Raw genomic sequence first — 25,728 nt, forward strand, 5'->3', positions numbered from 1 at the left:
ATTAAACACCTTTAACTTGTTAACAATAACTATATGTGTTAAACATGCTTGCATTATCTTTAAACACCTTTAACTTGTTAACAATATTAACTATATGTATTAAACATACTTGTATTATCATTAAACACCTTTAATTTTTTAACAATATTAACTATGCTTGCATTATCATTAAACACCTTTAACTTGTTAACAAAAACATATATTTCATAAATAAGTAAATATAAATGATATATATGAATGAGGTAGATCCCCACAACTTGATCAATTGAAAAGTAGCTCGCCTGCAGAAAAAGTGTGAGAACCCCTGCCATAAAGGCTTAAATAATTCCAAAAACATATCATTAAAATAACCAAAAATACAAGTGTTTGTCTTACGTGTAGTAATCAGTTATGGACAGACGAAGCCCGAAAGCGGTGTGCGCTCCTACATTTTGGGTAGGGAATCAGTTTTTTGCATGACAACTTCCACAACCATGTTTGTTCACAAATGAGCATGTGGTCAAACAGAGCTACGGTTCTCTTTTTCATGCACTCCAAATCATTATTCAAGTGAAAAAAATACTCCATGTGTAATGAGTTTTAAACAATAAATCACGCTCTCTTTACACTTTAAGTAGGCCCTCCAGGGTATTTGATGTAGTAGCGTTTTTGTTGTTGTTGCATGTTTTGCACAAGTCACCACAAATTGCATTATGCAACATCAGGTAACATCCCACAATCCAACGAGAGCTACAGTATTTCAAATAAAGTGTTGTTAAAAGAACACATTGGTGTGTTGTGTTTGGTGGCGTCCTAATGAGTGGATTGTGTTGCAGGGTGCTTGTGGAAAGAGAGGCGTACTCACCCAAAGGCTCCTCCTGCAACGCAACACAACAAAGTGAGTACTGATGCGTGGGAGACACTGGTGTAGCAGACTTTCATGCAACATCTTCACGTTACCTAGGCAGACTCGGTGCCGGTTGGAGTAAACCACTTTGGCCACGACGATGGCAGAGGCCACGATAAGAGCGGCGATGAACACGCCGATGACGGCGCCCGTGTAAGCCAAGGAAGCTGCGGAAATGAAAAGGCGGCTCAGGCTGGTTCGTCAACATTCCCAACACTTTTGTCCTACGGTATCTCAAACAGTGCAGCCTTCACATTTCAAGGCACAATACTGGAGAAAGCAATGTACTTAAGTAGGGGTGTAACGGTACACAAACATATCGGTTCGGTACGTACCTCCGGTTTAGAGGTCACGGTTCGGTTCATTTTCGGTACAGTAAGAAAACAACAAAATCTACATTTTTTGGTTATTTATTTACCAAATTTGTCAACAATGGCTTTATCCTTTTAACATTGGGAACACTATAATAATTCTTCCCACGTTAATCAACATTAAAGGGGAACATTATCACAATTTCAGAAGGGTTAAAACCATTAAAAATCAGTTCCCAGTGGCTTATTATATTTTTCGAAGTTTTTTTCAAAATTTTACCCATCACGCAATATCCCTAAAAAAAGCTTCAAAGTGCCTGATTTTAACCACCCGTCCATTTTCCTGTGACGTCACATAGTGATGCCAACACAAACAAACATGGCGGAAAGAACAGCCAGCTATAGCGACATTAGCTCGGATTCAGACTCAGATTTCAGCGGCTTAAACGATTCAACAGATTACGCATGTATTGAAACGGATGGTTGTAGTGTGGAGGCAGGTAGCGAAAACGAAATTGAAGAAGAAACTGAAGCTATTGAGCCATATCGGTTTGAACCGTATGCAAGCGAAACCGACGAAAACGACACGACAGCCAGCGACACGGGAGAAAGCGAGGACAAATTCGGCGATCGCCTTCTAACCAACGATTGGTATGTGTTTGTTTGGCATTAAAGGAAACTAGCAACTATGAACTAGGTTTACAGCATATGAAATACATTTGGCAACAACATGCACTTTGAGAGTGCAGACAGCCCAATTTTCATCAATTAATATATTCTGTAGACATACCCTCATCCGCGCTCTTTTCCTGAAAGCTGATCTGTCCAGTTTTGGAGTTGATGTCAGCAGGCCAGGGAAGCTAGAGTCGATAGGGGGTTTAGCTCGCTCGTCTGCGGGAACAAACTGCCGCCATTGCTTGCCGTGCTACCGAGGTCCTTTGTCCCTGAATTGCTCACACACTCCGGCAGATTCAATGGGGGTCTGGCGGCAGATTTCTTTGACTTTATCGTTGGAAATGCATCTGCTTTGAGTGTCGCAGGATATCCACACATTCTTGCCATCTCTGTCGTAGCATAGCTTTCGTCGGTAAAGTGCGCGGAACAAACGTCCAATTTCTTGCCACTTTGGCATCTTTGGGCCACTGGTGCAACTTGAATCCGTCCCTGTTCGTGTTGTTACACCCTCCGACAACACACCGACGAGGCATGATGTCTCCAAGGTACGGAAAACAGTCGAAAAAACGGAAAATAACAGAGCTGATTTGACTCGGTGTTTGAGAAAATGGCGGATTGCTTCCCGATGTGACGCCACGTTGTGACGTCATCGCTCCGAGAGCGAATATTAGAAAGGCGTTTAATTCGCCAAAATTCACCCATTTAGAGTTCGGAAATCGGTTAAAAAAATATATGGTCTTTTTTCTGCAACATCAAGGTATATATTGACGCTTACATAGGTCTGGTGATAATGTTCCCCTTTAAACTGCCTCAAGTTGTTGCTCAGATTAAATAAAATGACAAAACTGTTCTTCTACATATAAAAAGTGCAAAAAATAAACAGTTTCAAGTCAACTCATCATGCTTAATTTATTACAGCATTTGGGAAGCCTGTAGTTGATTTATTATGTAAATGTTATATTTTTATCAACATGTGATAGCAGGGACCCTGCCATTCAAAACTAGTTTGCTCCATTACTAATGATTAATGTAACTATAGCTGAAAAAATAGTACAATAGCAATAGGAGAGACTATTCATCCCCGAACACCATGGAGTTCATGTAGGATGCAGTTACATTATTATATCAACTATCAGAAACAGAAACTCTTCATTTAACATAATGTCCTGCTTCAACACAGCTCAATCAACACACAAGAGGTAAAGTGAAATAACAGACAGACAGGGCTTTGCTGTCCGTAACACACACACACACACGCACACACCACAAAATGAGCTAGCGTTACGCTAAAAGCGAATTAGCCTTCACCTCAAGTCAGGACTGCGAGCGAGCTGAGCTGCCTTTTATATTTCTAGAAGGTCAACGGGCTCATAGTGATGTTACTAGTAGTTGACTGGGAGGTGTTTATTATCATTTGGGGAGAGTCCACTGCCTGATGATTACCTGCTAAACGCTAAGCACTGACTACATGCGCTCTGAATACGCACTGCTGATTGGCTGTTGCCGCTCTGTTTGTAACCAATCAGATGGTTGTGTGGGTGGGTCAATGCTGGTGTAGAGTACTGACAGAAACAGGCGGCTACTTAATATATCCGTGTGGAAACTCGTTCGGTACACCTCCGAATCGAACCGAAACCTCCGTACCGAAACGGTTCAACACAAATACACGTACCGTTACACCCCTATACTTAAGATTAGTCAGTGTACAGCTTGTGAAGATTTACTAGCAACTGAACAGGAGTCAACACTCACACACGACTGAGTAGCAAGATATTTGTGTCGCACCGCGGTACTTATAGCGTGCACGAGTGCAGTGGTTCATTGAGGAGAAACATACATTCCAACATGTTGTTTTGACACAATGAAGCTTTTTCTTCTTGAGACATAGCAGCTTATCAATGCTCGGGGTTCCTGATAAGACATCACACTAAACACTAAAATAAAGCTAACATGTATCACACTAGCTAGACAGATAACGTCAAGTAACAAAACACATGAATCCAAGGTGGGTGCCTGCAAAATTGCCTAAAAAGTCAGCATGCCAACGGTTAAAGGAGAACATTACCACCAGACCTATGTAAGCGTCAATATATACCTTGATGTTGCAGAAAAAAGACCATATATTTTTTTAACCGATTTCCGAACTCTAAATGGGTGAATTTTGGCGAATTAAACGCCTTTCTATTATTCGCTCGACGTCACATCGGGAAGCAATCCGCCATTTTTTCAAACACCGAGTCAAATCAGCTCTGTTATTTTCCGTTTTTTCGACTGTTTTCCGTACCCTGGAGACATCATGCCTCGTCGGTGTGTTGTCGGAGGGTGTAACAACACCAACAGGGACGGAATCAAGTTGCACCAGTGGCCCAAAGATGTGAAAGTGTCAAGAAATTGGACGTTTTTTCCGCACACTTTACCGACGAAAGCTATGCTACGACAGAGATGGCAAGAATGTGTGGATATCCTGCGACACTCAAAGCAGATGCATTTCCAACGATAAAGTCAAAGAAATCTTCCGCCAGACCCCCATTGAATCTGCCGGAGTGTGTGAGCAATTCAGGGACAAAGGACCTCGGTAGCACGGCAAGCAATGGCGGCAGTTTGTTCCCGCAGACGAGCGAGCTAAACCCCCTCTAGCTTCCCTGGCCTGCTGACATCAACTCCAAAACTGGACAAATCAGCTTTCAGGAAAAGAGAGCAGATGAGGGTATGTCTACAGAATATATTAATTGATGAAAATTGGGCTGTCTGCACTCTCAAAGTGCATGTTGTTGCCAAATGTATTTCATATGCTGTAAACCTAGTTCATAGTTGTTAGTTCCCTTTAATGCCAAACAAACACATACCAATCGTTGGTTAGAAGGCGATCGCCGAATTCGTCCTCGCTTTCTCCCGTGTCGCTGGCTGTCGTGTCGTTTTCGTCGGTTTCGCTTGCATACGGTTCAAACCGATATGGCTCAATAGCTTCAGTTTCTTCTTCAATTTCGTTTTCGCTACCTGCCTCCACACTACAACCATCCGTTTCAATACATGCGTAATCTGTTGAATCGCTTAAGCCGCTGAAATCCGAGTCTGAATCCGAGCTAATGTCGCTATAGCTTGCTGTTCTTTCCGCCATGTTTGTTTGTGTTCACTATGTGACGTCACAGGAAAATGGACGGGTGTATATAACGATGGTTAAAATCAGGCACTTTGAAGCTTTTTTTAGGGATATTGCGTGATGGGTAACATTTTGAAAAAAACTTCGAAAAATACAATAAGCCACTGGGAACTGATTTTTAATGGTTTTAACCCTTCTGAAATTGTGATAATGTTCCCCTTTAACATGCGACAAGTATCAAAATATATTAGACTACAGGCTTTTCCCCGGACATGTCCTCTTTTGCTGGACTGTCCAGGCTGGGTTTCTTAAATGCCTCAAATGTCCGGTATTTTTGAGTTAGGGTTGCGTGTACTTTCAATGTACGTCCAGGGTTAAGAAGGGGTTGAAAACAAAAACAAATTGTGAAGATGTGCGCACGCAGCAACATTCGTGAGGGAGGGGCAGAGACAGAGAGCGAGAGAGAGAGAGACAGTCGAGAGACAGACAGGACACAAGAGAAAGGCCGAAACGTAAATGCAACTGATGGCCGTGACACATGGAAAGCAGAATGCACTGTGTGCAAAGCAGGAATGTGTATATCTGTGACTGTGGCAAATAAAGGGGCCAACGATATACAAGCCCATATCGACACTACCGTATTTTTCGGACTATAAGTCGCAGTTTTTTTCCTAGTTTGGCCGGGGGTGCGACTTATACTCAGGAGCGACTTATGTGTGAAATGATTAACACATTATAATATTATTTATGTCATTCACGTAAGAGACTAGACGTATAAGATTTCATGGGATTTAGCGATTAGGAGTGACAGATTGTTTGGTAAACGTATAGCATGTTCTATATGTTATAGTTATTTGAATGACTCTTACCATAATATGTTACGTTAACATACCAGTTGGTTATTTATGCCTCATATAACGTACACTTATTCAGCCTGTTGTTCACTATTCTTGATTTATTTTAAATTGCCTTTCAAATGTCTATTCTTGGTGTTGGCTTTTATCAAATACATTTCCCCAAAGAATGCGACTTATACTCCAGTGCGACTTATATGTTTTTTTCCTTCTTTATTATGCATTTTCGGCCGGTGCGACTTATACTCTGGAGCGACTTATACTCCGAAAAATACGGTAAGAGTTATAGAAAATGTTGGGGTTTTTTGGGGGTCTTTTGTGTCGATGATTATGACAGTGTTGTTTAGTGTGGTTTCACTATATGGCACATGTTTATGACAGTGTTGTTTAATGTGGTTTCACTATATGGCACATGTTTATGACAGTGTTGTTTAACTATATGGCACATGTTTATGACAGTGTTGTTTAGTGTGGTTTCACTATATGGCACATGTTTATGACAGTGTTGTTTAATGTGGTTTCACTAGATGGCACATGTTTATGTCAGTGTTGTTTAGTGTGGTTTCACTATATAGCACATTTATGACAGTGTTGTTTAACTATATGGCACATGTTTATGACAGTGTTGTTTAGTGTGGTTTCACTATATGGCACATGTTTATGACAGTGTTGTTTAGTGTGGTTTCGCTATATGGCACATGTTTATGACAGTGTTGTTTAGTGTGGTTTCACTATATGGCACATGTTTATGACAGTGTTGTTTAGTGTGGTTTCACTGTATGGCACATGATTATGACAGTGTTGTTTAGAGTGGTTTCACTATATGGCACATGTTTATGACAGTGTTGTTTAGTGTGGTTTCACTATATGGCACATGTTTATGACATTGTTGTTGAGTGTGGTTTCACTATATAGCACATGTTTATGACAGTGTTGTTTAACTATATGGCACATGTTTATGACAGTGTTGTTTAGTGTGGTTTCACTATATGGCACATATTTGTGACAGTGTTGTTTACTGTGGTTTCGCTATATGGCACATGTTTATGACAGTGTTGTTTAGTGTGGTTTCACTATATGGCACATATTTGTGACAGTGTTGTTTAACTATATGGCACATATTTGTGACAGTGTTGTTTAGTGTGGTTTCACTATATGGCACATATTTATGACAGTGTTGTTTAGTGTGGTTTCACTATATGGTACATGTTTATGACAGTGTTGTTTAGTGTGGTTTCACCATATGGCACATGTTTATGACAGTGTTGTTTAACTATATGGCACATGTTTATGACAATGTTGTTTAGTGTGGTTTCACTATATGGCACATATTTGTGACAGTGTTGTTTAGTGTGGTTTCACTATATGGCACATGTTTATGACAGTGTTTAGTGTGATATCACTATATGGCACATGTTTATGACAGTGTTGTTTAGTGTGGTTTCACTATATGGCACATGTTTATGACAGTGTTTAGTGTGATATCACTATATGGCACATGTTTATGACAGTGTTGTTTAGTGTGGTTTCACTATATGGCACATGTTTATGACAGTGTTGTTCAGTGTGGTTTCACTATATAGCACATGTTTATGACAGTGTTGTTTAACTATATGGCACATGTTTATGACAGTGTTGTTTAGTGTGGTTTCACTATATGGCACATGTTAATGACCGTGTTTAGTGTGATTTCACTATATGGCACATGTTTATGACAGTGTTGTTTAGTGTGGTTTCACTATATGGCACATCTTTATGACAATGTTGTTTAGTGTGGTTTCACTATATGGCACATCTTTATGACAGTGTTGTTTAGTGTGGTTTCACTATATGGCACATGTTTATGACAATGTTGTTTAGTGTGGTTTCACTATATGGCACATGTTTATGACAGTGTTGTTTAATGTGGTTTCACTATATGGCACATGTTTATGACAGTGTTGTTTAGTGTGGTTTCACTATATGGCACATCTTTATGACAGTGTTGTTTAGTGTGGTTTCACTATATGGCACATCTTTATGACAGTGTTGTTTAGTGTGGTTTCACTATATGGCACATGTTTATGACAATGTTGTTTAGTGTGGTTTCACTATATGGCACATGTTTATGACAGTGTTGTTTAATGTGGTTTCACTATATGGCACATCTTTATGACAATGTTGTTTAGTGTGGTTTCACTATATGGCACATATTTATGACAGTTTTGTTTAGTGTGGTTTCACTATGTGGTACATGTTTATGACAGTGTTGTGTAGTGTGGTTTCACTATATGGCACATATTTGTGACAGTGTTGTTTAGTGTGGTTTCACTATATGGCACATGTTTATGACAGTGTTTAGTGTGATTTCACTATATGGCACATGTTTATGACAGTGTTGTTTAGAGTGGTTTCACTATATGGCACATCTTTGACAATGTTGTTTAGTGTGGTTTCACTATATGGCACATGTTTATGACAGTGTTGGTTAGTGTGGTTTCACTATATGGCACATATTTGTGACAGTGTTGTTTAGTGTGGTTTCACTACATGGCACATGTTTATGACAGTGTTGTTTAGTGTGGTTTCACTATATGGCACATCTTTATGACAGTGTTGTTTAGTGCGGTTTCACTATATGGCACATGTTTATGACAGTGTTGTTTAGTGTGGTTTCACTATATGGCACATGTTTATGTCAGTGTTGTTTAGTGTGGTTTCACTATATAGCACATTTATGACAGTGTTGTTTAACTATATGGCACATGTTTATGACAGTGTTGTTTAGTGTGGTTTCACTATATGGCACATGTTTATGACAGTGTTGTTTAGTGTGGTTTCGCTATATGGCACATGTTTATGACAGTGTTGTTTAGTGTGGTTTCACTATATGGCACATGTTTATGACAGTGTTGTTTAGTGTGGTTTCACTGTATGGCACATGATTATGACAGTGTTGTTTAGAGTGGTTTCACTATATGGCACATGTTTATGACAGTGTTGTTTAGTGTGGTTTCACTATATGGCACATGTTTATGACATTGTTGTTGAGTGTGGTTTCACTATATAGCACATGTTTATGACAGTGTTGTTTAACTATATGGCACATGTTTATGACAGTGTTGTTTAGTGTGGTTTCACTATATGGCACATATTTGTGACAGTGTTGTTTACTGTGGTTTCGCTATATGGCACATGTTTATGACAGTGTTGTTTAGTGTGGTTTCACTATATGGCACATATTTGTGACAGTGTTGTTTAACTATATGGCACATATTTGTGACAGTGTTGTTTAGTGTGGTTTCACTATATGGCACATATTTATGACAGTGTTGTTTAGTGTGGTTTCACTATATGGTACATGTTTATGACAGTGTTGTTTAGTGTGGTTTCACCATATGGCACATGTTTATGACAGTGTTGTTTAACTATATGGCACATGTTTATGACAATGTTGTTTAGTGTGGTTTCACTATATGGCACATATTTGTGACAGTGTTGTTTAGTGTGGTTTCACTATATGGCACATGTTTATGACAGTGTTTAGTGTGATATCACTATATGGCACATGTTTATGACAGTGTTGTTTAGTGTGGTTTCACTATATGGCACATGTTTATGACAGTGTTTAGTGTGATATCACTATATGGCACATGTTTATGACAGTGTTGTTTAGTGTGGTTTCACTATATGGCACATGTTTATGACAGTGTTGTTCAGTGTGGTTTCACTATATAGCACATGTTTATGACAGTGTTGTTTAACTATATGGCACATGTTTATGACAGTGTTGTTTAGTGTGGTTTCACTATATGGCACATGTTAATGACCGTGTTTAGTGTGATTTCACTATATGGCACATGTTTATGACAGTGTTGTTTAGTGTGGTTTCACTATATGGCACATCTTTATGACAATGTTGTTTAGTGTGGTTTCACTATATGGCACATCTTTATGACAGTGTTGTTTAGTGTGGTTTCACTATATGGCACATGTTTATGACAATGTTGTTTAGTGTGGTTTCACTATATGGCACATGTTTATGACAGTGTTGTTTAATGTGGTTTCACTATATGGCACATGTTTATGACAGTGTTGTTTAGTGTGGTTTCACTATATGGCACATCTTTATGACAGTGTTGTTTAGTGTGGTTTCACTATATGGCACATCTTTATGACAGTGTTGTTTAGTGTGGTTTCACTATATGGCACATGTTTATGACAATGTTGTTTAGTGTGGTTTCACTATATGGCACATGTTTATGACAGTGTTGTTTAATGTGGTTTCACTATATGGCACATCTTTATGACAATGTTGTTTAGTGTGGTTTCACTATATGGCACATATTTATGACAGTTTTGTTTAGTGTGGTTTCACTATGTGGTACATGTTTATGACAGTGTTGTGTAGTGTGGTTTCACTATATGGCACATATTTGTGACAGTGTTGTTTAGTGTGGTTTCACTATATGGCACATGTTTATGACAGTGTTTAGTGTGATTTCACTATATGGCACATGTTTATGACAGTGTTGTTTAGAGTGGTTTCACTATATGGCACATCTTTGACAATGTTGTTTAGTGTGGTTTCACTATATGGCACATGTTTATGACAGTGTTGGTTAGTGTGGTTTCACTATATGGCACATATTTGTGACAGTGTTGTTTAGTGTGGTTTCACTATATGGCACATGTTTATGACAGTGTTGTTTAGTGTGGTTTCACTATATGGCACATCTTTATGACAGTGTTGTTTAGTGCGGTTTCACTATATGGCACATGTTTATGACAGTGTTGTTTAGTGTGGTTTCACTATATGGCACATGTTTATGACAGTGTTGTTTAGTGTGGTTTCACTATATAGCACATGTTTATGACAGTGTTGTTTAACTATATGGCACATGTTTATGACAGTGTTGTTTAGTGTGGTTTCACTATATGGCACATGTTTATGACAGTGTTGTTTAGTGTGGTTTCACTATATGGCACATATTTGTGACAGTGTTGTTTAGTGTGGTTTCACTATATGGCACATGTTTATGACAGTGTTGTTTAGTGTGGTTTCACTATATAGCACATGTTTGTGACAGTGTTGTTTAGTGTGATTTCACTATATGGCACATCTTTATGACAGTGTTGTTTAGTGTGGTTTCACTATATGGCACATGTTTATGACAGTGTTTAGCGTGGTTTCACTATATGGCACATCTTTATGACAATGTTGTTTAGTGTGGTTTCACTATATGGCACATATTTATGACAGTGTTGTTTAGTGTGGTTTCACTATATGGCACATCTTTATGACAATGTTGTTTAGTGTGGTTTCACTATATGGCACATATTTATGACAGTGTTGTTTAGTGTGGTTTCACTATATGGTACATGTTTATGACAGTGTTGTTTAGTGCGGTTTCACTATATGGCACATGTTTATGACAGTGTTGTTTAGTGTGGTTTCACTATATGGCACATGTTTATGACAGTGTTGTTTAGTGTGGTTTCACTATATAGCACATGTTTATGACAGTGTTGTTTAACTATATGGCACATGTTTATGACAATGTTGTTTAGTGTGGTTTCACTATATGGCACATGTTTATGACAATGTTGTTTAGTGTGGTTTCACTATATGGCACATGTTTATGACAATGTTGTTTAGTGTGGTTTCACTATATGGCACATGTTTATGACAGTGTTGTTTAGTGTGGTTTCACTATATGGCACATCTTTATGACAGTGTTGGCATTGTTCATACGGCCACCCTTAGTGTGACATGTATGACTGTTGAGCAAGTATGCTCTTCATTCGCTCCTGTGCAGTATAAATAAAATCAAAATTATTGTGTCATTAGTTCATTATCGGGCACAATTAAATTAAATTAAATACGGTAAGAGTTATAGAAAATGTTTGGTTTTTTTTGGGGTCTTTTCCTCACCTCTCACAGTAAGGTAGACCTCCAGCTCGAACACGGCCAGCGGGTTCTCGCTGCGGCAGAAGTAGACGCCCTCGTCGTCCTTGCTGACGTTGGCGATGGTCAGCCGGTAGGTGGGGCCGTCCACGGACAGGAAGTACTTGGCGCCGGCGACGATCTCCACGTGCTCCCGGCCCCGCCTCCAGGTGGTTTTGGCCGGCGGGGCGGACGTGGACTCCGTGCAGGTGAGCGTGACGTTGCTCCCCTCCTGAGCCGAGGCCAGCGGCTCGCCTTCGGGATACGGCGGCTCTGTGACCAAAACACAATCAGTACGGTTGCTTCGATCCCGCTTAACATATACACCTCTTCTACCACAAGGTGGTGCTGTGCCCCATAGGCCTCCATCTACATTTAAGCCAGTGGGTGCTCGGTGTGTGTGTGTATTAGTGTTGTCCCGATACCAATATTTTGGTACTGGTACCAAAAGTGTTTCGGTACTTTTCTAAACAAAAGGGGACCACAAAAAATTTAATTATTGGATTTATTTCAACAAAAAAATCTTAGGGTACATATGTTTCTTATTGCAATTTAGTCCTTAAATAATATTAAATAATATTAACATTAAATAATATTATGGTACATGAAACATGTGTTTATTATTGTAATTTAGTCCTTAAATAATATTAATATTAATATTAAATAATAGTAGGGTACATTAAACATATGTTTATTCTTGTAATTTAGTCCTTAAATAATATTAATATTAAATAATATTAGGGTACATTAAACATATGTTTCTTATTGCAAGTTTGTCCTTAAATAAAATAGTGAACATACAAGACAACTTGTCTTTTAGTAGTAAGTAAACAAACAAAGGCTCCTAATTTAGCTGCTGACATATGCAGTAACATATTGTGTCATTTTCCATTCTCATATTGTCAAAATTATTAAGGACAAGCAGTAAAAAATAATTATTAATCTACTTGTTCATTTACTGTTAATATCTGCTTACTTTCTCTTTTAACATGTTCTATCTACACTTCTGTTAAAGTGTAATAATCACTTATTCTTCTGTTGTTTGATACTTTACATTCGTTTTGGATGATACCACACATTTGGGTATCAATCTGATACCAAGTCGTTACAGGATCATACATTGGTCATATTCAAAGTCCTCATGTGTCCAGGGACATATTTCCTGAGTTTATAAACCTAAAATGAATTAAAAAAAACGAAAGAAGATTTTGTGACGTTAAAAAATATCGATGTAATCATAGTAGTGTCGATTAGATACGCAATTGTACGTGGTATCATTACAGTGGATGTTAGGTGTGGATCCACCAATGGCGTTTGTTGACATTGTAGCGCCCCGGAAGAGTTTGTGCTGCAGGGAATTCTGGGAATTTATTCTGTAGTGTTTATGTTGTGTTGCGGTGCAAATATTCTTCTAAAATGTGTTTGTCGTTGTTGTCTAGTGTGGTTTCACTTAATGGCACATGTTTATGACAGTGTTGTTTAGTGTGGTTTCACTATATGGCACATATTTATGAAAATGTTGTTTAGTGTGGTTTCACTGTATGGCACATATTTATGAAAGTGTTTAGTGTGGTTTCACTGTATGGCACATGATTATGACAGTGTTGTTTAGTGTGGTTTCACTATATGACACTTCTGTATGACAGTGTTGTTTAGTGTGGTTTCACTATATGACACATGATTATGACAGTGTTTAGTGTGGTTTCACTATATGACACATCTTTATGACAGTGTTGTTTAGTGTGGTTTCACTATATGACACATCTTTATGACAGTGTTTAGTGTGGTTTCACTATATGACACAGGTTTATGACAGTGTTGTTTAGTGTGGTTTCACTATATGGCACATCATTATGACAGTGTTGTTTAGTGTGGTTTCACTATATGGCACATGTTTATGACAGTGTTGTTTAGTGTGGTTTCACTATATAGCACATGTTTATGACAGTGTTAAGCGGTAGAAAATGGATGGATGGGATGGATGTTTAGTGTGGTTTCACTATATGGCACATGTTTATGACAGTGTTGTTTAGTGTGGTTTCACTATATGGCACATGTTTATGACAGTGTTGTTTAGTGTGGTTTCACTATATGACACATCTTTATGACAGTGTTGTTTAGTGTGGTTTCACTATATGACACATCTTTATGACAGTGTTGTTTAGTGTGGTTTCACTATATGGCACAGTGTTGTTTAGTGTGGTTTCACTATATGGCACATCATTATGACAGTGTTGTTTAGTGTGGTTTCACTATATGGCACATCTTTATGACAGTGTTGTTTAGTGTGGTTTCACTATATGACACATCTTTATGACAGTGTTGTTTAGTGTGGTTTCACTATATGACACATCTTTATGACAGTGTTGTTTAGTGTGGTTTCACTATATGGCACAGTGTTGTTTAGTGTGGTTTCACTATATGGCACATCATTATGACAGTGTTGTTTAGTGTGGTTTCACTATATGGCACATGTTTATGACAGTGTTGTTTAGTGTGGTTTCACTATATGGCACATGTTTATGACAGTGTTGTTTAGTGTGGTTTCACTATATGACACATCTTTATGACAGTGTTGTTTAGTGTGGTTTCACTATATGACACATCTTTATGACAGTGTTGTTTAGTGTGGTTTCACTATATGGCACAGTGTTGTTTAGTGTGGTTTCACTTTATGGCACATCATTATGACGGTGTTGTTTAGTGTGGTTTCACTATATAACACATGTTTATGACAGTGTTGTTTAGTGTGGTTTCACTATATGGCACATGTTTATGACAGTGTTGTTTAGTGTGGTTTCACTATATGGCACATGTTTATGACAGTGTTGTTTAGTGTGGTTTCACTATATGACACATCTTTATGACAGTGTTGTTTAGTGTGGTTTCACTATATAACACATCTTTATGACAGTGTTGTTTAGTGTGGTTTCACTATATGGCAGTGTTGTTTAGTGTGGTTTCAATATATGGCACATCATTATGATGGTGTTGTTTAGTGTGGTTTCACTATATAACACATGTTTATGACAGTGTTGTTTAGTGTGGTTTCACTATATGGCACATGTTTATGACAGTGTTGTTTAGTGTGGTTTCACTATACAGCACATGTTTATAACAGTGATAAGCGGTAGAAAATGGATGGATGGGGTGGATGTTTAGTGTGGTTTCACCATATGGCGCATATTTATGACAGTGTTGTTTAGTGTGGTTTCACTATATGGCACAGTGTTGTTTAGTGTGGTTTCACTATATGGCACATCATTATGACAGTGTTGTTTAGTGTGGTTTCACTATATGGCACATATTTATGACAGTGTTGTTTAGTGTGGTTTCACTATATGGCACATGTTTATGACAGTGTTGTTTAGTGTGGTTTCACTATATGGCACATGTTTATGACAGTGTTGTTTAGTGTGGTTTCACTATATAGCACATGTTTATGACAGTGTTAAGCGGTAGAAAATGGATGGATGGGATGGATGTTTAGTGTGGTTTCACTATATGGCGCATATTTATGACAGTGTTGTTTAGTGTGGTTTCACTATATAGCACATGTTTATGACAGTGTTAAGCGGTAGAAAATGGATGGATGGGATGGATGTTTAGTGTGGTTTCACTATATGGCACATATTTATGACAGTGTTGTTTAGTGTGGTTTCACTATATGGCACATGTTTATGACAGTGTTGTTTAGTGTGGTTTCACTATATGGCACATGTTTATGACAGTGTTGTTTAGTGTGGTTTCACTATATGGCACATATTTATGACAGTGTTGGCATTGTTCATACGGCCACCCTTAGTGTGACATGTATGACTGTTGAGCAAGTATGCCCTTCATTCGCTCCAGTGCAGTATATATAAAATCAAGATGATTGTGTCATTAGTTCATTATCGGGCACAATTAAATTTAGGTTAGGCTTTGTCAGTTTTAGACTATACGATTTGTTAATTTTTTATTATGCAAAACTGACCAAACTCGCCAAAAAATTAACAACAACAAAATTGTTATTTCAAAAATGATATTAAAGATTGCCTATGCTGAGCCCCCTTTTAGCTGCCTTCTTCTGCCAGATAGTCATGTAAAAGTATCTTAAAAGTTACCATAGCGCCAACTATGGCGGTGGAGGTTGCCATATTATACGATGTAATGCTACTTTAAAAAAAACAAAAAAACATTTGACTCACTGAGCAAAAAGGAACAGGAGCGTTCCTGCCCAGGAGCGAGCGCCAGGTGCTGCGCCAAGCACTTGATGGTCTGCCCACCGAAAAGCAGCGAGCGGTTTAGCGCCACCGTCAGGCCGTCCGTCACCTCGGAGGCGAAGACGCGCCGAGTCCCCTGGTCGCCTTGTTCCTCGGCCCACTGCAGCGTGGGCGCCGGGTACGATCCCTCCCAGCTGCAGCTGAAGTGCACCTCCGTGGGGTCCTGGGACTGAACCCAGGTGCACTCAGGGTGCCTGTCTGGAACGTCTGGACCGCAGTCAAACAATTTAATAAAGAGTGAAAACATTATTTTCTTTTTTTTAAATAACTTTTTACACATTTAAAATCATTCTACACCGCAAACTTTGGAAGTCTGTTGGTGTCATAAATCAGACATATATGATAATAGCGTCAATATAGAGGCAACTTGTTTTTCCACCCTACTGCTACTTTGTACTGCCATAAAAACCAAGGTCCGCTTTGCAAAACGAGCGAAGTATTCATGTGTTTTTAACAAAAAGAGGAGGAAATGTTCTCACGCTTTAAATGTTTTCACCGGCGATATTTTCGCGTGTGGCAGAACAAGACGGAAAAACACGAGTGATGACGTCACGACTGCTGTCGACAAATCTAATTTTATTGTCGACAATTCGTTGAGCAGTAACACTGTGTTTGAATACATCAATCAATCAATGTTTATTTATATAGCCCTAAGTCACAAGTGTCTCAAAGGGCTGCACAAGCCACAACGACATCCTCGGTTCAGAGCCCACATAAGGGCAAGGAAAAACTCACAACCCAGTGGGACGTCGATGTGAATGACTATGAGAAACCTTGGAGAGGACCGCAGATGTGGGTGACCTCCCCCCTCTAGGGGAGACCGGATGCAATGGATGTCGAGTGGGTCTGACATAATATCGTTTAAGCCCAGTCCATAGTGGATCTAGCATAATAGTGAGAGTCCAGTCCATAGTGGATCTAACATAATAGTAAGAGTCCAGTCCATAGTGGATCTAACATAATAGTAAAAGTCCAGTCCATAGTGGATCTAGCATAATAGTGAGAGTCCAGTCCATAGTGGATCTAACATAATAGTGAGAGTCCAGTCCATAGTGGATCTAACATAATAGTAAGAGTCCAGTCCATAGTGGATCTAACATAATAGTGAGAGTCCAGTCCATAGTGGATCTAAAATAATAGTGTGAGAGTCCAGTCCGTAGTGGATCTAACATAATAGTGTGAGAGTCCAGTCCATAGTGGATCCAACATAATAGTAGGAGTGCAGTCCATAGTGGATCTAACATAATAGTGAGAGTCCAGTCCATAGTGGATCTAACATAATAGTGAGAGTCCAGTCCATAGTGGATCTAACATAATAGTGTGAGAGTCCAGTCCATAGTGGATCTAACATAATAGTGTGAGAGTCCAGTCCATAGTGGATCTAACATAATAGTGAGAGTCCAGTCCATAGTGGATCTAACATAATAGTGTGAGAGTCCAGTCCATAGTGGATCTAACATAATAGTGTGAGAGTCCAGTCCATAGTGGATCTAACATAACAGTGAAAGTCCAGTCCATAGTGGATCTAACATAATAGTGTGAGAGTCCAGTCCATAGTGGATCTAACATAATAGTGAGAGTCCAGTCCATAGTGGATCTAACATAATATTGTGAGAGTCCAGTGCATAGTGGATCTAACATAATAGTGAGAGTCCAGTCCATAGTGGATCTAAAATAATAGTGTGAGAGTCCAGTCCGTAGTGGATCTAACATAATAGTGTGAGAGTCCAGTCCATAGTGGATCTAACATAATAGTAGGAGTGCAGTCCATAGTGGATCTAACATAATAGTGAGAGTCCAGTCCATAGTAGATCTAACATAATAGTGAGAGTCCAGTCCATAGTGGATCTAACATAATAATGAGAGTCCAGTCCATAGTAGTGGATCTAACATAATAGTGAGAGTCCAGTCCATAGTAGTGGATCTAACATAATAGTGAGAGTCCAGTCCATAGTAGTAGATCTAACATAATAGTGAGAGTCCAGTCCCTAGTGGATCCAACATAATAGTGAGAGTGCAGTCCCTAGTGGATCCAACATAATAGTGTGAGAGTCCAGTCCCTAGTGGATCTAACATAATAGTGTGAGAGTCCAGTCCATAGTGGATCTAACATAATAGTGAGAGTCCAGTCCCTAGTGGATCTAACATAATAGTGTGAGAGTCCAGTCCATAGTGGATCTAACATAATAGTGTGAGAGTCCAGTCCATAGTGGATCTAACATAATAGTGTGAGAGTCCAGTCCATAGTGGATCTAACATAATAGTGAGAGTCCAGTCCCTAGTGGATCCAACATAATAGTGAGAGTCCAGTCCATAGTGGATCTAACATAATAGTGTGAGAGTCCAGTCCATAGTGGATCTAACATAATAGTGTGAGAGTCCAGTTCATAGTGGATCTAACATAATAGTGTGAGAGTCCAGTCCATAGTGGAGCCAACATAATAGTGTGAGCGTCCAGTCCATAGTGGATCTAACATAATAGTGTGAGAGTCCAGTCCATAGTGGATCTAACATAATAGTGAGAGTTCAGTCCATAGTGGATCTAACATAATAGTGAAAGTCCAGTCCATAGTGGATCCAACATAATAGTGTGAGTCCAGTCCATAGTGGATCTAACATAATAGTGTGAGAGTCCAGTCCATAGTGGATCTAACATAATAGTGAGAGTCCAGTCCATAGTGGATCAAACATAATAGTGAGAGTCCAGTCCATAGTAGATCTAACATAATAGTGAGTCCAGTCCATAGTGGATCTAACATAATAGTGTGAGAGTCCAGTCCATAGTGGATCTAACATAATAGTGAGAGTCCAGTCTATAGTGGATCTAACATAATAGTGAGTCCAGTCCATAGTGGATCTAACATAATAGTGTGAGAGTCCAGTCCATAGTGGATCTAACATAATAGTGTGAGTCCAGTCCATAGTGGATCTAAAATAATAGTGTGAGAGTCCAGTCCATAGTGGATCTAACATAATAGTGAGAGTCCAGTCCATAGAGGATCTAACATAACAGTGAGAGAGTCCAGTCCATAGTGGATCTAACATAATAGTAAGAGTCCAGTCCATAGTGGATCTAACATAATAGTGTGAGAGTCCAGTCCATAGTGGATCTAACATAATAGTGAGAGTCCAGTGCATAGTGGATCTAACATAATAGTGAGAGTTCAGTTCATAGTGGATCTAACATAATAGTGAGAGTCCAGTCCATAGTGGATCTAACATAATAGTGAGAGTCCAGTCCATAGTGGATCTAACATAATAGTGAGAGTCCAGTGCATAGTGGATCTAACATAATAGTGAGAGTTCAGTTCATAGTGGATCTAACATAATAGTGAGAGTCCAGTCCATAGTGGATCTAACATAATAGTAAGAGTCCAGTCCATAGTGGATCTAACATAATAGTGTGAGAGTCCAGTCCATAGTGGATCTAACATAATAGTGAAAATCCAGTCCATAGTGGATCCAACATAATAGTGAAAGTCCAGTGCATAGTGGATCTAACATAATAGTGAGAGTTCAGTTCATAGTGGATCTAACATAATAGTGAGAGTCCAGTCCATAGTGGATCTAACATAATAGTAAGAGTCCAGTCCATAGTGGATCTAACATAATAGTGTGAGAGTCCAGTCCATAGTGGATCTAACATAATAGTGAGAGTCCAGTGCATAGTGGATCTAACATAATAGTGAGAGTTCAGTTCATAGTGGATCTAACATAATAGTGAGAGTCCAGTCCATAGTGGATCTAACATAATAGTGAGAGTCCAGTCCATAGTGGATCTAACATAATAGTGAGAGTCCAGTGCATAGTGGATCTAACATAATAGTGAGAGTTCAGTTCATAGTGGATCTAACATAATAGTGAGAGTCCAGTCCATAGTGGATCTAACATAATAGTAAGAGTCCAGTCCATAGTGGATCTAACATAATAGTGTGAGAGTCCAGTCCATAGTGGATCTAACATAATAGTGAAAATCCAGTCCATAGTGGATCTAACATAATAGTGAGAGTCCAGTGCATAGTGGATCTAACATAATAGTGAGAGTTCAGTTCATAGTGGATCTAACATAATAGTGAGAGTCCAGTCCATAGTGGATCTAACATAATAGTAAGAGTCCAGTCCATAGTGGATCTAACATAATAGTGTGAGAGTCCAGTCCATAGTGGATCTAACATAATAGTGAGAGTCCAGTCCATAGTGGATCTAAAATAATAGTGTGAGAGTCCAGTCCATAGTGGATCTAACATAATAGTGTGAGAGTCTAGTCCATAGTGGATCTAACATAATAGTGAGAGTCCAGTCCATAGTGGATCTAACATAATAGTGAAAATCCAGTCCATAGTGGATCCAACATAATAGTGTGAGAGTCCAGTCCATAGTGGATCTAACATAATAGTGAGAGTCCAGTCCATAGTGGATCTAAAATAATAGTGTGAGAGTCCAGTCCATAGTGGATCTAACATAATAGTGTGAGAGTCTAGTCCATAGTGGATCTAACATAATAGTGAGAGTCCAGTCCATAGTGGATCTAACATAATAGTGAAAATCCAGTCCATAGTGGATCCAACATAATAGTGTGAGAGTCCAGTCCATAGTGGATCTAACATAATAGTGAGAGTCCAGTCCATAGTGGATCTAAAATAATAGTGTGAGAGTCCAGTCCATAGTGGATCTAACATAATAGTGAGAGTCCAGTCCATAGTGGATCTAACATAATAGTGTGAGAGTCCAGTCCATAGTGGATCTAACATAATAGTGTGAGAGTCCAGTCCATAGTGGATCTAACATAATAGTGAGAGTACAGTCCATACTGGATCTAACATAATAGTGAGAGTCCAGTCCATAGTGGATCTAACATAATAGTGAGAGTCCAGTCCATATTGGATCTAACATAATAGTGAGAGTCCAGTCCATAGTGGATCTAACATAATAGTGAGAGTCCAGTCCATAGTGGATCTAACATAATAGTGAGAGTCCAGTTCATAGTGGATCTAACATAATAGTGAGAGTCCAGTCCATAGTGGATCTAACATAATAGTAAGAGTCCAGTCCATAGTGGATCTAACATAATATTGTGAGAGTCCAGTCCATAGTGGATCTAACATAATAGTGAGAGTCCAGTCCATAGTGGATCTAACATAATAGTAAGAGTCCAGTCCATAGTGGATCTAACATAATAGTGAGAGTCCAGTCCATAGTGGATCTAACATAATAGTGAGAGAGTCCAGTCCATAGTGGATCTAACATAATAGTAAGAGTCCAGTCCATAGTGGATCTAACATAATAGTGTGAGAGTCCAGTCCATAGTGGATCTAACATAATAGTGAGAGTCCAGTGCATAGTGGATCTAACATAATAGTGAGAGTTCAGTTCATAGTGGATCTAACATAATAGTGAGAGTCCAGTCCATAGTGGATCTAACATAATAGTGAGAGTCCAGTCCATAGTGGATCTAACATAATAGTGAGAGTCCAGTGCATAGTGGATCTAACATAATAGTGAGAGTTCAGTTCATAGTGGATCTAACATAATAGTGGACTGTATTCTTACTATTATGTTGGATCCACTATGGACTGGACTCTCACAATATTATGTCAGACCCACTCGACATCCATTGCATTCGGTCTCCCCTAGATGGGCGGGGTTACCCACATATGCGGTCCTCTCCAAGGTTTCTCATAGTCATTCACATCGACGTCCCACTGGGGTGAGTTTTTCCTTGCCCTTATGTGGGCTTTGTACCGAGGATGTCGTTGTGGCTTGTGCAGCCCTTTGAGACACTTGTGATTTAGGGCTATATAAATAAACATTGATTGATTGATTTAGTGTGAGAGTCCTGTCCATAGTGGATCTAACATAATAGTGAGAGTCCAGTCCATAGTGGATCTAACATAATAGTGTGAGAGTCCAGTCCACAGTGGATCTAACATAATAGTGTGAGAGTCCAGTCCATAGTGGATCTAACATAATAGTGAGAGTCCAGTCCATAGTGGATCTAACATAATAGTGTGAGAGTCCAGTCCACAGTGGATCTAACATAATAGTGTGAGAGTCCAGTCCATAGTGGATCTAACATAATAGTGAGAGTCCAGTCCATAGTGGATCTAACATAATAGTGTGAGAGTCCAGTCCATAGTGGATCTAACATAATAGTGAGAGTCCAGTCCATAGTGGATCTAACATAATAGTGTGAGAGTCCAGTCCATAGTGGATCTAACATAATAGTGTGAGAGTCCAGTCCATAGTGGATCTAACATAATAGTGTGAGAGTCCAGTCCATAGTGGATCTAACATAATATTGTGAGAGTCCAGTCCATAGTGGATCTAACATAATATTGTGAGAGTCCAGTCCATAGTGGATCTAACATAATAGTGAGAGTCCAGTCCATAGTGGATCTAACATAATAGTGAGAGTCCAGTCCATAGTGGATCTAACATAATAGTGAGAGTCCAGTCCATAGTGGATCTAACATAATAGTGAGAGTCCAGTCCATAGTGGATCCAACATAATAGTGTGAGAGTCCAGTCCATAGTGGATCTAACATAATGGTGTGAGAGTCCAGTCCATAGTGGATCCAACATAATAGTGAGAATCCAGTCCATAGTGGATCTAACATAATAGTGTGAGTCCAGTCCATAGTGGATCTAACATAATAGTGAGAGTCCAGTCCATAGTGGATCTAACATAATAGTGAGAGTCCAGTCCATAGTGGATCTAACATAATAGTGTGAGAGTCCAGTCCACAGTGGATCTAACATAATAGTGTGAGAGTCCAGTCCATAGTGGATCTAACATAATAGTGAGAGTCCAGTCCATAGTGGATCTAACATAATAGTGAGAGTCCAGTCCATAGTGGATCTAACATAATAGTGAGAGTCCAGTCCATAGTGGATCTAACATAATAGTGTGAGAGTCCAGTCCACAGTGGATCTAACATAATAGTGTGAGAGTCCAGTCCATAGTGGATCTAACATAATAGTGAGAGTCCAGTCCATAGTGGATCTAACATAATAGTGAGAGTCCAGTCCATAGTGGATCTAACATAATAGTGAGAGTCCAGTCCATAGTGGATCTAACATAATAGTGTGAGAGTCCAGTCCACAGTGGATCTAACATAATAGTGTGAGAGTCCAGTCCATAGTGGATCTAACATAATAGTGAGAGTCCAGTCCATAGTGGATCTAACATAATAGTGAGAGTCCAGTCCATAGTGGATCTAACATAATAGTGTGAGAGTCCAGTCCACAGTGGATCTAACATAATAGTGTGAGAGTCCAGTCCATAGTGGATCTAACATAATAGTGAGAGTCCAGTCCATAGTGGATCTAACATAATAGTGTGAGAGTCCAGTCCACAGTGGATCTAACATAATAGTGTGAGAGTCCAGTCCATAGTGGATCTAACATAATAGTGAGAGTCCAGTCCATAGTGGATCTAACATAATAGTGTGAGAGTCCAGTCCATAGTGGATCTAACATAATAGTGAGAGTCCAGTCCATAGTGGATCTAACATAATAGTGTGAGAGTCCAGTCCATAGTGGATCTAACATAATAGTGTGAGAGTCCAGTCCATAGTGGATCTAACATAATAGTGTGAGAGTCCAGTCCATAGTGGATCTAACATAATATTGTGAGAGTCCAGTCCATAGTGGATCTAACATAATATTGTGAGAGTCCAGTCCATAGTGGATCTAACATAATAGTGAGAGTCCAGTCCATAGTGGATCTAACATAATAGTGAGAGTCCAGTCCATAGTGGATCTAACATAATAGTGAGAGTCCAGTCCATAGTGGATCTAACATAATAGTGAGAGTCCAGTCCATAGTGGATCCAACATAATAGTGTGAGAGTCCAGTCCATAGTGGATCTAACATAATGGTGTGAGAGTCCAGTCCATAGTGGATCCAACATAATAGTGAGAATCCAGTCCATAGTGGATCTAACATAATAGTGTGAGTCCAGTCCATAGTGGATCTAACATAATAGTGAGAGTCCAGTCCATCGTGGAACTAACATAATAGTGAGAGTCCAGTCCATAGTGGGGCCAGCAGGAGACCATCCCGAGCGGAAACGGGTATACATAGGAATGTGAAACGTTGTACTTTTTTGGCGTACCACTAGATGGAACCCGCGTACCACTAGTGGTACGAGTACCACAGTTTAGGAATCCCTTGCTCGAGACTCGTATTATTCTACCATTTAATTTCCTGTGAATAACTGCTTATTTTCTTCATCTTCACTTCCTAACTTTTACTCAACTCTTTATTTCCTGTGTTGTTTAAAGCTCTCGGCGTGTGTCAATGTTTATTAGCCCCTTCCTCCGGTGATAATGCTACTTAAGACACAGAGAAATGCCTTTTAATTTCCATAATGGAGGTGATTATTATTAGCTTTAGGGAGCGGCTCCACACGGTTTATGGAGACACATAATTAGCTGCGAGCTTGTCAGCCGTGGGATGAAAAATAAACATTGCGTCAGCCAAAAGGGAATCAGGGTATGCGATCGGTGTTAAAAAAAACCATAATGCCGATCACATACTTTTTTAACAAAAATGGGCTTTCAACACTAATGAAGTTCTTGTACTTACAGTAAACCAGCAGCTCGGCGCTCTTGTTGGCGGCGTGGTGGCTGACGGTGTTGTTGGCCGAGCAGCTGTAGACCCCCTGAGCGGCAGGCTGCACGTCCTTTATCCTGAAGTCCAGCCAGGGAGCCTGGGCCGACGCCATCAAGTGGTTCTCGTCCGCCGCCCCTCTGAAGGTCCAGTTCATCTGCTGGGACGGGTAAGAATCGGCGACGCAGTGGAAGGAGACGGTGGAGCCGCGGTACGTGACCAGCGTCCCGTTGGACAGGACGGTGGCGGGGTTGATGGACACGGACAGGTTTGCTGGCCCGCCTGGAGGAAGACGCCATCATTTTCTTTTGTGATGTCAATATAAAAACAAATATTTTTATACAAACCCCGTTTCCATATGAGTTGGGAAATTGTGTTAGGTGTAAATATAAACGGAATACAATGGTTTTCAAATCCTTTTCAACCCATATTCAATTGAACGCACTACAAAGACAAGATATTTGATGTTCAAACTCATAAACTTTTTTTTTTTTTTGCAAATAATAATTAACTTAGAATTTCATGGCTGCAACACGTGCCAAATTAGTTGGGAAAGGGCATGTGTTACATCACCTTTTCTTTTAACAACACTCAATAAACGATTGGGAACTGAGGAAACTAACTGTTGAAGCTTTGAAAGTGGAATTCTTTCCCATTCTTGTTTTATGTAGAGCTTCAGTCGTTCAACAGTCCGGGGGTCTCCGCTGTCGTATTTTACGCTTCATAATGCGCCACACATTTTCGATGGGAGACAGGTCTGGACTGCAGGCGGTCCAGGAAAGTACCTGCACTCTTTTTTTTTACGAAACCACGCTGTTGTAACACGTGCTGAATGTGGCTTGGCATTGTCTTGCTGAAATAAGCAGGGGCGTCCATGAAAAAGACAGCGCTTCCACCCTACTGCTACTTTGTACTGCCATAAAAACCAAGGTCCGCTTTGCAAAACATAAAAACCAAGGTCCGCTTTGCAAAACGAGCGAAGTATTCATGTGTTTTTAACAAAAAGAGGAGGAAATGTTCTCACGCTTTAAATGTTTTCACCGGCGATATTAGAACAAGACGGAAAAACACGAGTGATGACGTCACGACTGCTGTCG

The 25,728-nt window shown here is 39.5% G+C and overlaps 1 protein-coding gene across 1 annotated transcript in view; it reads right to left on the bottom strand.

Annotated features, from left to right (window-relative positions):
- Positions 1-25,728, bottom strand: part of LOC133578266 (V-set and immunoglobulin domain-containing protein 10-like) — a 46,995-nt gene that overhangs the window by 12,974 nt on the left and 8,293 nt on the right. Inside the window, exons 3-7 of the mRNA XM_061932552.1 lie at positions 24,608-24,913; positions 15,943-16,224; positions 11,741-12,025; positions 940-1,053; positions 845-857 (exon numbers count right to left, since the gene is read on the bottom strand). Of these exons, the coding sequence (XP_061788536.1) occupies positions 845-857; positions 940-1,053; positions 11,741-12,025; positions 15,943-16,224; positions 24,608-24,913 (1,000 nt within the window). The remainder of the gene's footprint in view (positions 1-844; positions 858-939; positions 1,054-11,740; positions 12,026-15,942; positions 16,225-24,607; positions 24,914-25,728) is intronic.

The sequence above is a fragment of the Nerophis lumbriciformis genome, linkage group LG03 (genome assembly GCF_033978685.3).
Source record: "Nerophis lumbriciformis linkage group LG03, RoL_Nlum_v2.1, whole genome shotgun sequence".
NCBI lineage: Eukaryota > Metazoa > Chordata > Actinopteri > Syngnathiformes > Syngnathidae > Nerophis > Nerophis lumbriciformis.